Source organism: Scylla paramamosain, chromosome 19, assembly GCF_035594125.1.
Source record: "Scylla paramamosain isolate STU-SP2022 chromosome 19, ASM3559412v1, whole genome shotgun sequence".
NCBI lineage: Eukaryota > Metazoa > Arthropoda > Malacostraca > Decapoda > Portunidae > Scylla > Scylla paramamosain.
The window spans coordinates 17,063,642-17,078,641 of NC_087169.1; the positions used below are offsets into that span (position 1 = coordinate 17,063,642).

General features: G+C 44.8%; 1 protein-coding gene across 15 annotated transcripts in view; it reads left to right on the forward strand.

The window, feature by feature from the left end:
• Positions 1 to 15,000, forward strand: part of LOC135109777 (IQ motif and SEC7 domain-containing protein 1-like) — a 108,471-nt gene that overhangs the window by 20,095 nt on the left and 73,376 nt on the right. Inside the window, exon 1 of one of the 15 annotated variants that reach the window (XM_064021420.1) lies at positions 11,423 to 11,474. The exons of the other annotated variants lie outside the window; for them this stretch is intronic. Within the exon in view, the coding sequence (XP_063877490.1) occupies positions 11,431 to 11,474 (44 nt within the window). The 5' untranslated portion in view covers positions 11,423 to 11,430. Of the gene's footprint in view, positions 1 to 11,422; positions 11,475 to 15,000 lie in introns of those variants that run through there. 15 annotated transcript variants of the gene reach the window in all.

Sequence of the window (15,000 nt, forward strand, 5' to 3'; positions counted from 1 at the left end):
GTGTGTGTGTGTGTGTGTGTGTGTGTGTGTGTGTGTGTGTGTGTGTGTGTGTGTGTGTAACTGTTTCGTAAGGATGATTATGTGTACTTTCGAGATGTGATGTGTACACGGTAATGGTTGCCTGCGTGTGTGTGTGTGTGTGTGTGTGTGTGTGTGTGTGTGTGTGTGTGTGTGTGTGTGTGTGTATGAGTAATGGTTACATTTGTAGTATTGACTTTACTCTCTCTCTCTCTCTCTCTCTCTCTCTCTCTCTCTCTCTCTCTCTCTCTCTCTCTCTCTCTCTCTCTCTCTCTCTCTCTCTCTCTCTCTCTCTCTCTCTCTCTCAGAACCACATATCTATTATTACATTCTCTTCTTGGTATGCTTGCATTGTCCAGTGTGTGTGTGTGTGTGTGTGTGTGTGTGTGTGTGTGTGTGTGTGTGTGTGTGTGTGAGTGAGTGAGTGAACGCGCGTGCGGTCACCAACACAATGCCTGCGCCGACGCACAAAATGTTCTGTTTCTTTGTTTTGTTTTTTCTTGGCCAAACTTTCCACAGGCAAGGCGACCCGTTAGGGCGGCAGTCACCCCGAGAGAGAGAGAGAGAGAGAGAGAGAGAGAGAGAGAGAGAGAGAGAGAGAGAGAGAGAGAGAGAGAGAGAGAGAAATTGACTGTTATTTACTGACCTTCCTTCCATCTCCCAATCCCACACACACACACACACACACACACACACACACACACACACACACACACACACACACACACACACACACACACACACACACACACACACACACACACACACACACACACACACACCGTGACACAGAAAGCAATACAGAAAAAAAGAACCAAGAAATGATACAAAGACGGAGAACTTTACAAAAAAAATCATAAAAAAAAACACAGAAAACGGGCCACTGACGCCAAATAATTCAGAAACACCTGAGAGAAAAAAGTTATTGTATGGGTCAGAGAGAGAGAGAGAGAGAGAGAGAGAGAGAGAGAGAGAGAGAGAGAGAGAGAGAGAGAGAGAGAGAGAGAGAGAGTATATATCGTTTGCCTTACCTGTCTACCTACCTGCCTACCGCTCCTGTCGTTCCGCTAATTAGTAAACATAGGTGAGTCGCCTTTCCACCGCTCTCTCTCTCTCACCTGGGCGAAAGTTTACACCTGCCCACTTCGCCATGACCAGGTGAGGGAGAGGGGAGAGGGAAGGGGGATAGGGGGTGGGGAGGGGAAGGTAAGGGGGATGTGTTATGGGTAGGGGTATTGTTGGGGTGTAATGGGGTATAGTGGTGGGGAGGGTTGGGGTTTGGGGGAAGTTGTGGTGGTGGTGGTGGTGGTGGTTATCAGTTTTCCCGCTTTTCTTTTTCCTTCTTTTCCTTTTTTTATATTCTTGTTTTCTTTTTCTTCCTCTTCCTTTCCTTCTTCTTTTCATTATTTATTTATTTAATCTCCATCTCTTCTAATATTTTTTTCAGCTTTTCTTTCTTCCTTGCCTTTCCTCACCAGTGCATTCTTCCCTCCTCCTCCTCCTCCTCCTCCTCCTCCTCCTCCTCCTCCTCCTCCTCCTTGATTGGGTGTTACCTGTATTTGAGAGGCTTCGTTACCTGTAGGCCATATGACCGCACCTTTTTATGACCTTACTGTACCTTCCTCCTCCTCCTCCTCCTCCTCCTCCTCGTGTAATCTGATACGAAGTAGGATAAAAAAGGTTGCCTGCGTGTGATGTTGCAAGACTATATTTTTTTTTCTTGCAGGTGATAATTAAATGCGGAAGACTTGGTTGTTTAAATGTTTTGTGTGTTTGTTTGTGTTGAAATCAGTAACATTTTCTTTTTTGTCACGTCTAATTCTCTCTCTCTCTCTCTCTCTCTCTCTCTCTCTCTCTCTCTCTCTCTCTCTCTCTCTCTCTCTCTCTCTCTCTCTCTCTCTCTCTCTCTCTCTCTCTCTCTCTCTCTCTCTCTCTCTCTCTCGGGTCCTCTTCCCTGCCTCCTCCTCTTTTTCCTCCTCAGGCAAGGTCACCTCCACCTGCATTGTGACCTTGCTCTCGTCCTCCTCCTCCTCCTCCTCCTCCTCCTCCTCCTCCTCCTCCTCCTCCTCCTCCTCCTCCTCCTCCTCCTCCTCCTCCTCCTCCTCCTCCTCCTCCTCCTCTCTTCTCTTGTTCTTGTCTTTTTCGTTCTCCTCTCCCTTGTACCCGTTGCACTTAACTCTCCTCCTCCTCCTCCTCCTCCTCCTCCTCCTCCTCCTCCTCCTCCTCCTCCTCCTCCTCCTCCTCCTCCTCCTCCTCCTCCTCCTCCTCCTCCTCCTGCTCCTCCACACCTGCAGACAATATGAGCTCAGGTGCACTGCCCTCCCCACCTCTCACCTTTACCTAACTGTTGACCCCATAGCCTCCCCTTCTCCCCTCCCTCCGTCCCTCCCTCCTCCTTTCTTTCCCTTCCCTGCCCTCCTTCCCCTTTCTTCCCCTTCTTTCCTTTCTCAACCCTTGCTCCTTTCACCTCCTCTTCTTATTTTCTTTGCATTCCTTTATCGTCCCTTCTCTATTTCCTGTTTTTATTTATGTCTTTCTCTGCTTCTCTGTCTCTGCCTTTCTCTCTCGTGTGTGTGTGTGTGTGTGTGTGTGTGTGTGTGTGTGTGTGTGTGTGTGTGTGTGTGTGGGAGATACAAGGCATAAAGTGTGTTGAAAAAGGGTGGAGCCAAGGGTGGTTTGTCTCATAAACTCTCTCTCTCTCTCTCTCTCTCTCTCTCTCTCTCTCTCTCTCTCTCTCTCTCTCTCTCTCTCTCTCTCTCTCTCTCTCTCTCTCTCTCTCTCTCTCTCTCTCTCTCTCTCTCTCTCTCTCTCTCTCTCTCTCTCGCTTCATTAACACTCACACACACACACACACACACACACACACACACACACACACACACACACACACACACACACACACACACACACACACACACACACACACATTCCTGCCCATACATACAAGTGAGTGATATGGGGCCTCGTGTTGCGGAGGTGTGCGTTTCACCTGGGGAGGGGAACGGGTTGGTGGGGGGGGAGAAAGTACACAGACAAACATAGGATGGCATAGGATAACGGAGAGAGAGAGAGAGAGAGAGAGAGAGAGAGAGAGAGAGAGAGAGAGAGAGAGAGAGAGAGAGAGAGAGAGAGAGAGAGAGAGAGAGAGAGCAGGTTAATTAAAAGTGACTTGGTTCCTGGATCGGTATCTGAAGCGCGTTGAAATCTCCTTTATTGAAGTTACGGTTCATTTAGAGAGAGAGAGAGAGAGAGAGAGAGAGAGAGAGAGAGAGAGAGAGAGAGAGAGAGAGAGAGAGAGAGAGAGAGAGAAAACAATTGCCACTCAACAACAATAACAAAACAGCAACAACAACAACAACAACAGCAACAACATCTATAACTTGAACTTTAAAACCACACACTCATAAAAAAAATGACCTACCTATCTCCTCCTCCTCCTCCTCCTCCTCCTCCTCCTCCTCCTTTATATTACTTTCGTAGCGTGAAACAACTGAAGGAACGTGAGTGTGGCGCCTCCAGTTCCTATTTAGGATGGTCACAGGTCGCTGCCCCACGGAGGAGGAGGAGGAGGAGGAGGAGGAGGAGGAGGAGGAGGAGATCAGGAAGAAGAATAGAAGAAAGATCAGTAAGAATGTAGGAAGGGAGATGAAGATGAGGGAAAATAAAAATAAGGGAGAAAGATGAATTGATACAAGAACGAAGAGGGGATAGGAGAAGAAGTAGAAGAAGAAAGAATTAGTGATGGAAGATGAAGAAGGAAGATATGATGAAGGAAATTAATAAGGTTATGAGAATGAAGGAAAATAAATTGGGAAGGTAACTGTAAGAAAAAAAAAGAAATCTGTGAAAATTTGGGGATAAGAGAGAGAGAGAGAGAGAGAGAGAGAGAGAGAGAGAGAGAGAGAGAGAGAGAGAGAGAGAGAAATTAGTTCAAAGAAAGAGAAAGGAAATGAGAGGAAAAATAAATAGAAATAAATTGACAGGATGTGAAGGAAAAAAAATAATAGTAGAGGAAGGAAAGGAAAGTAGACATGAAGAACGAGATTGGAGGGAGAGTGAGTGAGAGAGAGAGGGAGGGAAGGGAGGAAAAGGAAGGGGAAATGAAGAGAAGTGAGGGGAAGTGAAGGAAGGAAGGGGCGGAGGAAGAGGAAGACAAGTGTAGTGGTGTGTGGTGGAGTGTAGGAGTGTGTGGTGCACCGTGATTGTATTGTGGTGGAGGCAGGTGTGGAGAGAGAGAGAGAGAGAGAGAGAGAGAGAGAGAGAGAGAGAGAGAGAGAGAGAGAGAGAGAGAGAGAGATCCATTTGTGTTAAGATGAAATGCCTTGATATTTTTGCTCATTAACTTACCTGTAACTTACCTGTCTCCTCCTACTTCTCCTCCTCCTCCTCCTCCTCCTCCTCCTCCTCCTCCTCCTCCTCCTCCTCCTCCTCCTCCTCCACAGGCAGAATTGTTTGTGAAATGTCAAAGGTGAGTGTTTTTGGTGAGTCTGTGGAGGAGAGGAGAAGAGAACTGTACCCACAACCTCTCCTCCTCCTCCTCCTCCTCCTCCTCCTCCTCCTCCTCCTCCTCCTCCTCCTCTTGCTTCTCCACCCCTGCCACGCCCTCCTCCACCCACACTCCCCTGCCAGCACTCCACCATAGTGTTGCCACGCCCCTGCACCGACACACTCCCACGCGCCCGCCAAATGTGTGCGCCTGGTGTTTGCCTAAAGGATCTCTTAAGGTGAAGGTGCGAGAGAGAGAGAGAGAGAGAGAGAGAGAGAGAGAGAGAGAGAGAGAGAGAGAGAGAGAGAGAGAGAGAGAGATAAAATGGAATGAAAAAAAAGAAAAGGATAAAAAAATGGACGTCCTTCATGATAAAAGAATGAATAAAAAATGGACCTAAAAGGATACTGGTTCACATACATACATACATACACACATACATACATACATACATACATACATAAAGGCGGATTGGTGGGGAAATACAAACATACAAATCCTTCGTGATAAAAAGGAAAAAAGAAAAAACACACATACATACACACATACATACACACATACACACATACATACACACATACACAAGGGCAAAATAGCAAAGGAATACAGAAACACACAGAAAAACAGACACACAGACTTAGACGCGAGGGAAAGACAGACAGTTTAACAGATAGAGAGACAAACTGACAGGCAAACAGACAGACAGACAGATAGAAGCGGTTGACAGCCAGACTTAACTGCCGCCTATTTGTACCCGTTGAGAGGGCTGGGGGGGCTGGGAGAGGGGGAGGGGAGAGAGTTATGAGGAACCCAGTCTCTCTCTCTTCTTCCCTCCTTCCTTCCTTCATTTCTCCTCTCTCTCCTTCCTTGTCTTCCTTTCTTCCTCCTTTTTCTTTTATTCCTTCTTCCATTGCGTCTTTCTCCATTCCATCTCTCTCTCTCTCTCTCTCTCTCTCTCTCTCTCTCTCTCTCTCTCTCTCTCTCTCTCTCTCTCTCTCTCTCTCTCTCTCTCTCTCTCTCTCTCTCTCTCTCTCTCTCTCTCTCCAAGTCGATTGAAGTCAAACGATTAATTGTGTTCTAGTGTGTGTGTGTGTGTGTGTGTGTGTGTGTGTGTGTGTGTGTGTGTGTGTGTGTGTGTATACCATTGTATTACAGCCACCACCGTGAATGCTGTCTCAATGTCACAAAAGAAAGCACTCTCTCTCTCTCTCTCTCTCTCTCTCTCTCTCTCTCTCTCTCTCTCTCTCTCTCTCTCTCTCTCTCTCTCTCTCTCTCTCTCTCTCTCTCTCTCTCTCTCTCTCTCTCATCTTTGTCTCACCTGGGTTTCCGTGCCGGCAGGTGTGCTAATTACCAGTGCTTGTGACGTCACGAGGGAGAAGGAAATGCTTGTGTGAATAACAATAGTTTTTTTCCTTCTTTCTGTCCTCCTCCTTTCTTGTCTTTCCTCCACTCCCCTCTCCTTTAATTTCCTTTCTCCTCTCCTCTCGCCTCGTCTCGTCTCGTCTCGTCTTCCCGTGTCTTCATCATCGGTATTATTTTCACCTTGTTTTTTTTCTTTCTTGTTTGGTTGTTGTTGTTGTTGTTGTTGTTGTTGTTCTTCTTCTTCTTCTTCTTCTTCGTTGTTTTCCTTTTTTCATTTTTCGTTCTTCTTCTTCGTTTTTCTTTTTCTTTTTCGTTCTTCTTCTTCTTCTTCTTCTTCTTCTTCTTCTTCTTCTTCTTCTTCTTCTTCTTCTTCTTCTTCTTCTTCTTCTTCTTCTTCTTCTTCTTCCCCTCATCCTTCTCTTTCCCCTTAGTACTAATGTGTATGTATATAATGCACTTGTGTGTGTGTGTGTGTGTGTGTGTGTGTGTGTGTGTGTGTGTGTGTGTGTGTGTGTGTACAGTGCATCAGTTTTCTTATCATGTACGTACCGATCTCATGTGTACGTAATGAAACGCTCACACACATGTACGTTGGCCGTTGCTGTGTGCGTTATAAGGGCACCTTCACCTGGCTTTACCTGGGCTCCAATTAACCTGCAGATCGTGTGTGGATATATCCGCCTCGGGCACAGGTGTGGATGGGGGCTGGTGAAATTTCTCTCTCTCTCTCTCTCTCTCTCTCTCTCTCTCTCTCTCTCTCTCTCTCTCTCTCTCTCTCTCTCTCTCTCTCTCTCTCTCTCTCTCGTTGATGTAGTAGTAGTAAAGGTATTGGCGGTGTTGTCTTGGTTCTGCGGTTTTGTGATGGTAGTGTTGGTGGTGGTGGTGGTGGTGGTGGTAGTAGTAGTAGTAGTAGGAGTAGTAGTAGTAGTAATAGTAGTAGTGGCAAGTTGGTCACACTTTCCTGTTGCCAAAGAATTAATGTAGTAGTTGTTATAGTTATCGTTCTCATTTTCACTTCCCGTCACTTTCTCTTCCTTTTAGAGAGAGAGAGAGAGAGAGAGAGAGAGAGAGAGAGAGAGAGAGAGAGAGAGAGAGAGAGAGAGAGAGAGAGAGAATTACAAACAGTACTCCCAAAAGCCAACACGACCTTCAGTAATTCCATTAAGCTTAAAGTCCCATTATAACTCAATTGGTCTTGGCCTCTATGCTTCCCTATGACCCTTGACCTCTGCCCGGGCACGTGACAGGTCAGGCAGGGTCACGTGATGGGTGCCAAGGACGATGGTTGTCTTATTCTTTGTCTCTCATTCCCTCACTCTTTCCGTCACTCTCTCTCTCTCTCTCTCTCTCTCTCTCTCTCTCTCTCTCTCTCTCTCTCTCTCTCTCTCTCTCTCTCTCTCTCTCATCCGTTCTTTCTTTCCGTTGTTTATTTTGATTTGTCTTTCTATTATATGTATTTTTTTTATATTTTATCATATTCTTCTTTCTCTTTGTTTTATTTCGTATTTTTTATTTACTTTATTTGCTATTTTATTTTTTTCAGTCCTTTTTTCTCATATTTTCTCTGCTCTCATATCTTTCTCTTTCTTTATTTATCTTTTTTTCATATATTCTTTTTTCATCTCCTCCTCCTCCTCTTCCTCCTTTACCTTCTCACTAGTGTTGTTTTGTATGATATGGTAGTGGGAGGTAAGGAGGAGGAGGAGGAGGAGGAGGAGGAGGAGGAGGAGGAGGAGGAGGAGGAGGAGGAGGAGGAGGAGGAGAAGAGTCTACACGTATTAGTGTGGGAGAGTGGTCTCGTGCCGTCTCCTCCTCCTCCTCCTCCTCCTCCTCCTCCTCCTCCTCCTCCTCCTCCTCCTCCTCCTCCTCCTCCTCCTCCTCCTCCTCCTTTATTCTTTCACTTCCTTCCCTACCATAGCATTTATTTATTTGATAGCTATAATTTCTCTCCTTTCCTCCTCCTCCTCCTCCTCCTCCTCCTCCTCCTCCTCCTCCTCCTCCTCCTCCTCCTCCTCCTCCTCCTCCTCCTCCTCCTGCTCCTCCTCCTCCACTATACTTTACTCGCTGATTTTCTGAAACATTGCTGGAAGAAGAAGAGGAGGAGGAGGAGGAGGAGGAGTGGAAAGGAAAGGGAAGGGAAGGGAAGGGAAAGGAAGTGTTCAAATTAACGAGGTTATTGTGGTTATACTTCTTCCTCCTGTTCTCTCTCCTTTGGTCTTTCGCTTCTTTCTTTTTCTTTTATTCATTTTTTTTATTCAGATTATTTTTCTTCTTCCTCCGCTTTCATCTATCTCCGTTTTTTTTCGTATTAAAGTTTTCTCTTTCTCTTTTTTTCCTCTCTTATCTAGTCCGTGTCAGTTTCATCGTATCACCTTCATCTCTCTCTCTCTCTCTCTCTCTCTCTCTCTCTCTCTCTCTCTCTCTCTCTCTCTCTCTCTCTCTCTCTCTCTCTCTCTCTCTCTCTCTCTGCTGCATTAGTGTATCCTGTCATTACCGCATTGTTCATTTTATCTATCGTTCTTTCTTTTATCAATTTACATGCAATTATATTCACCCAACACGTTGTATTTCTTTATGTTATTGAAATTATCGCCTCCTTTTCCCTATTGTTATTATTTTTATCATGCATAGGCCTATTACTGTTTTTTTAGGTCATATTTCTAGGCCATTTTTTCTCCCCCACCATTTCTCCCCGGGCCTTAGTGAAGTAATGGGGTACTTGGCAAATCATTCCTGTGTTGTGAGGATGGCTGGGAAGAAACGCATTTACCGCGGTTATGTTATGTTAGGGTGGGGAAGGGCGTGGGTGGAGGGGAAGGGGGTAGGGGAAAGGGGAGGAAAAGGGGGGAGGGTGAGGGGAGGAAAGGGGCGGTGTGTCAGCTGGTTACCTTTTGAGAGGGGAGGAGGGAGGGAAGGGAGGGAAATAGCTATTGTGTGCTGTAGTTAAAAGTGTTTCATTCTCTCTCTCTCTCTCTCTCTCTCTCTCTCTCTCTCTCTCTCTCTCTCTCTCTCTCTCTCTCTCTCTCTCTCTCTCTCTCTCTCTCTCTCACAATATTCCGTTTCCTACACCTACAGCTGCCCTCCTCCTCCTCCTCCTCCTCCTCCTCCTCCTCCTCCTCCTCCTCCTCCTCCTCCTCCTCCTCCTCTTCCCTAATCCAGTATCTTGAGGGTATTAATTACGCCTAAATTAACTGGAAATTAAGGAGAAGTAGGAGGAAGAGAAGGAGGAGGAGGAGAAGGTGGAGCACAAATGAACTCAAAAGGAAGAGCGAATAGAAGATGAAGTGAAGAAGAAAACAAGAAAAAGAAAATATATCAAGGCGGAGATGACGAAGGTGAACAAGAGGAGGAGGAGGAGGAGGAGATGAGGAGAAGAAAAAAGTGAGGAGTGGTGAAGGAGTAAAAGAATAGGAAAAAAAGGACAGGAGGAGGAGGAGGAGGAGGAGGAGGAGGAGGAGGAGGAGGAGGAGGAGGAGGAGGAGGAGGAGGTGTCTAATTTCCTGGGTAGCCTAATGTTCACCACACCATTAGCTCACCTCCTCCCTTCCCCTCTCACATTACTCCTCCTCCTCCTCCTCCTCCTCCTCCTCCTCCTCCTCCTCCTCCTCCTCCTCCTCCTCCTTACAAATCCCCAGTAACTTTAACACCACTCCACTTCCCCTCCTTAACTCACCCCTCAGCAAGCTCCCCCTCCCCTTCCCCCTTCCTCTCCCCTTCCACCTTCCTTCCCCTTCCCCAATATCCTCTTGTGCGGAGCTGTTTGGCGGGGAGGGGATGACGTGTCCTTGCTCTCTGGGGGCGTTGGGTCAATTGGGGGGGTTGGGGAGGGGAGGGAGGGGAGGAGGGAGTAGTGGAGGGGCGTGCCTATCTTTGCGTCCTTACCTGGAATTATCCTCCTCCTCCTCCTCCTCCTCCTCCTCCTCCTCCTCCTTCTTTAGCTATTTCCAAGGCCATCCTGATCGAGAGAGAGAGAGAGAGAGAGAGAGAGAGAGAGAGAGAGAGAGAGAGAGAGAGTCACGCTTGGGTAAGTAGGAAAGAGGGGAGTGAAAAAAGAGAGAAAAGGAAGGAGAATAAGGAGTGGAGGAGGGAGATTAAAGTGTGGAGGAGGTGGAGGCTAAGGTAGAGTAGTAATGTTCACCTGTGGAGGAAAAAATAAAGGTAAACTGGCTTTTTTATTCCTCGTCTTTGTTGGTGGAGAGAAAAGAGAGAGGGAGAGGGGAGAGAAGTGAGGGAGGGAGGGAGGGAGAAAAAAGACAAGAAGTTATTCAGTGCTGTGCTCATTCTATCTCATGCTACTTCCTTTTTTCCTCCTCCTCCTCCTCCTCCTCCTCCTCCTCCTCCTCATTCAGTTAACTATTTTTCTTTTCTTGACTGATATTCTCTCTCTCTCTCTCTCTCTCTCTCTCTCTCTCTCTCTCTCTCTCTCTCTCTCTCTCTCTCTCTCTCTCTCTCTCTCTCTCTCTCTCTCTCTCTCTCTCTCTCTCTCTCTGTAATGGCATCTATTTTATTTGCAATTGCACAATGACTTTCTTATTTTGTTGCCATTTGTCTCATAATCAGTAATAATTCTCTCTCTCTCTCTCTCTCTCTCTCTCTCTCTCTCTCTCTCTCTCTCTCTCTCTCTCTCTCTCTCTCTCTCTCTCACGTCACTCTGTACCAATAAGATGCAATAAAATGCAGTTACTATACAGGTGAGGACAGGTGAGGCGAATAGAAACACCTGTACGTAATTTCACACCTGAGCGCTCACCTCTCATTACCTTCTCTTACTTAACGGGATTGGATTAGGAGTGCAATTGTTTCCCTGTTAATAGACTGTGTTTACTCTTGATTTCTTCCCCTCCCCCTCCCTGGTATTTCGGTCAAGTAATAAGACAAATACAAACACTCTTATTAGTGAATGCAAAAGGTGTAAGGTCATTATTTTCTTAGCGTGACTCTCTGTATGCACGAGTTGGTTTTCTGTTCTAAGAGGAAGTGGCGCTCAGTTGATTATTCTGCATCCAAGGAATCTGCCAAGTGTTTACCGTGTGTGGGCAGCGTGACGACTCCACCTGTGTGTGTGTGTGTGTGTGTGTGTGTGTGTGTGTGTGTGTGTAGGAGTGGTGCACCTGTCTGAGTCTAACGGAGTCTCCCTTTCTTCTTTTCTTGCGCTTTTTTTTTATTTCATCTCCCGTTTTTTTTTTTTTTCGTTTTTTTCGTGTTAATTTTCTTTGTTTTGTATTTTAGTTAACTCTCTCTCTCTCTCTCTCTCTCTCTCTCTCTCTCTCTCTCTCTCTCTCTCTCTCTCTCTCTCTCTCTCTCTCTCTCTCTCTCTCTCTCTCTCTCTCTCTCTCTCTCTTTGTGTGTGTGTCTAAAAAAAAGACATGATATTGAAGTTTCATTTGGACAACTAACGAATGTGGTTAAATTTTGTGTTATTGTCTTTCTTCTTCATTTATATAATTTTGTTACTCGTGTATGTTGCAGTATGTTAGTTGTCATTTTGTCATAAAACTAACTGTGCATTACGTCATATCGCCAAAGTCTTAACTGTTTGTTTGTTTCCTCCCACAGGTGAGTTAATGAAGCGAGTAGCAGGTGCACGGGAGGCCAGTCAGATAAACAGGTAAAGTGGAGCGGCTGATTCCCAGGTATTTTGTTACATTATGAGAGGTGACTCGAGAAAGACTAGGTGTGTCGTAAGGTGAGTGTGCATATTTATCTTTTTTTCTTTCTGTAATAAGCAGGTACTAAGTATATTGCTGCCTCACTGTTCTTACATGTTTGATTACATTTACTGTCTTGGCTTTGTGGTTTGGTAAATGTTAATTCCTTATTCTCAGTCAGACGAATTAAAATGGCGTTGAATGATTCGAGACTATCATTTGTATTCTTAAACGTTTCGACCTCTTGTCTCGACCAATCTCTACGGACTGCACTGGAAATTATCGTGATTTCCAAGGTGTTTTCATGTTTTCTGTGGCTAATTGAGCAAGGGTGCAGCGTCAGTGATAGGCAACACACAGATGAGAAGGCGACTTTCATGAAAATAGCCTCGATAAGAGAACAAAATCTTTAAAAGTAGAAGTAAATGTTTCACGCGTGCGATGAAAGCTATGCGATAATATTTACCTTTCTATCAGGAGGAAAATGTGGAGAAACAAATAGTTGATAGTAAATGTATAAAGATTACCATGCTAGCAACGTGGCAATAAATAACTCGGGTATTGAGAAGAGTTATCACCATCAGCAAATAAATAAATAAATAAATAAACAAATAAACATGACGTTAAATACACGAGGATTATCACAGTAGCAATTAACGTGGCAATAACAAATGAGGTGTTGAGGTGAGTTACCACCAAGCCAATGAGTTATGAGTGAGTGAAAGCGTGATGTGTTTATGGTGAGTGAGGGTGGCGGCGCAGTAGTCAACCCCGCGGCGACCCACGCATGACGGCCGCCGCGACGCCTCGACACCGCTTGTGGTCGGATAGAAAACGGGAAGTGAGCCTGAACGCGGAGGAGGGGGCGGAGGGGTTCTAGAAAATAAATAAATAAATAAAAAAAAACTATAGGATGGTTGATTTGCCGCGTGTTTTGTTTGTCGGGTTGTTTTGTTGTTCACTTTCATGATTTGTGTGAGGCGCGGACTGTGTGTGTCAATGATGAAAGTTCCACACGCGCTCTTTAATTATATGTGTGGAGCAAATCAACTGTAAATGCTATTGGGATATTTAGTACACGTGGAAATTCTCTCTCTCTCTCTCTCTCTCTCTCTCTCTCTCTCTCTCTCTCTCTCTCTCTCTCTCTCTCTCTCTCTCTCTCTCTCTCTCTCTCTCAGGATCTTTTCTTATTTTCTTATCATAACCTAAAGGAATTTAACCTAACTTAAAGGAAGGGAGGTGGCTGTGGTGGTGGTGGTGGTGGTTGTGGTGGTGGTGATGCCAGTAACAGGCACCACCAGCCACCACCACACCTGCCTTGCATCCCAACAGGTGTGTTGACTACTCTTTGATGCAGCACATCTGAAATACCTGCCTCCATTGATTACTCGTGTGTGTGTGTGTGTGTGTGTGTGTGTGTGTGTGTGTGTGTGTGTGTGTGTGTGTGTGTGTGTGTGTGTGTGTGTGTGTGTGTGTGCAATTCAGCCCTGTGTCCCTTACCACGCATGGCGACTCGAGTTGATCTGTGTGTCTTTGTTCTGTGTGTGTGTGTGTGTGTGTGTGTGTGTGTGTGTGTGTGTGTGTGCGTGTCTGTGTGTCCCTCAGTGTGTTCCCGTGCAAGCTCCTCTCGGCTGCTCGCTTCACTTTCGTCTGTGCAATAAACAAGAGTAAGCTTGGAAAATAGGAAGGAAGGAAAAGAGAGAAAAAAATACCTCATGAAGGTTTTGAGTGAATTGTTTTGATTTATTTTCATCTCTTGCCTTACACGATTAACAAGAGATGAACGGGCAACAGCGAACTAAGGCAATGTGGTTTAGGGTTAAATGTGTGACTGAATTCCGTGTTGCTTTGAGGAAGCGATAGAAAAGAAAAATAACGAAAATACTTTTGTGGAGGTGAAAATAAGAGTGAAGAAAAATATTGTTGGAATGAAAATAAAAGGAGAAGGAAAGAGAGACAGAAAATTTAATACAGAGAGAGAAACAAAGGAGGGAAAGTGCATCTGGTTAATAAAGTTGAGGTAATCTGATGACTTGACAAAAGGGTTGAAAAAATACCACAGTAGGGAAAGGAAGGAAAATAATGAAAAGAATGAAAAAAAAAATAGTAAGTCAACATTGAGATATCCTGTGATGAGTGTCCTTTGTGGTGGTGGTGGTGGTGGTGGTGGTGGTGGTGGGAAGGGAAACAGTTCTGCAAGAAACGTTTGTTGTGCTGTTAGGAAGCCACGATAAGCTGTGATTGTGAGTGCTGATGGTGGTGCTGATTTTAACCCGAAGGCGAAAGCAGCAATGCAGACTCAGCCATAAGAAACATAAAAAAATACCAGTTATTATTACATTAAGAAAGGAAATATAATAAATAAATAAATATTACATGGCAAAGTTACTGTAGTTAGCCCAGAATCAAAATTGCAAAGAAAACGGGAAGATGTTGCTATGCGTATATTTACATAATAAGGCTGAACTAAATAAGAATACTGTTGTTGAAGTGAACAGAGAGAGAGAGAGAGAGAGAGAGAGAGAGAGAGAGAGAGAGAGAGAGAGAGAGAGAGAGCACATCCCCATCTTTCTCTCCTAAATTCATCACTACCTTTTACCTCTTGCCAATAACAATATACACTTATTTATTCCTTCTCTTTGTAAATGTATAACTCTCACACATCTTTACTGAGCTGCTTAAAACTGTGAAATTAACAGTAATGGCATTTAGATCAGTAAATAAAGTGTAATATGAGTGAAGAACAGGCGTGGGTGAGCGTATTGCTGGTGTAGAGCTGCGAAGGGTGGCACTCCTAAGACCTACCTACAAATAAACCTTCAGGCGTTGAAATATTTGAGTCACCCCCACCACTCCCATTAATATCAGCGCTACCATTAGGAATTACATCTTAAACTACAATTTCACCATTTTATTACGAAGGAGAGGCATTTTGTTACGAAGGAGAGACCCTTTTATGGGACTGGCATTTCAGTGGGCATTTTTTTAATTGGATTTTTGTTGCTCTTGGCCAGTGTCCCTCCTACATAAAAAAAAAAAAAAAAAAGTGTCAGTATTGGAGAGTGAGGAAGAGGAGGAAGAGGAAGAAGAGGAAAAGTTACGATGGTGGTGGTGGTGGTGGTGGTGGTCTGGTGGCCTCAAGTAAATCAGCCTGTCATTCTCGTTCCTGTCCTCAGCCTTCGTATTCATCTCGCTCTCATCCATCAGTGTTTCTCTCGTCATCTCGTCCTCGTTCTCAATTTTATAGCCGTCATCGTCATCATCGTCATCATCATATAGCTCTTACTAGTTTCTTCTTCTTCTTCTTCTTCTCCTTCTTCTTCTTGCAGTCTTTATATCTCATTTTCGTTTACCGTTTTATTTTATTTTCACGTCTCATTTTCGTTTCTCTCTGACTATTTTCTCTTCTTTCTTCTATACTTCTTCTCTTTCTCCTTCATTATTATCGTTATTTTTCTCCCTCTTAATGAATTACTAAAGCAAAAA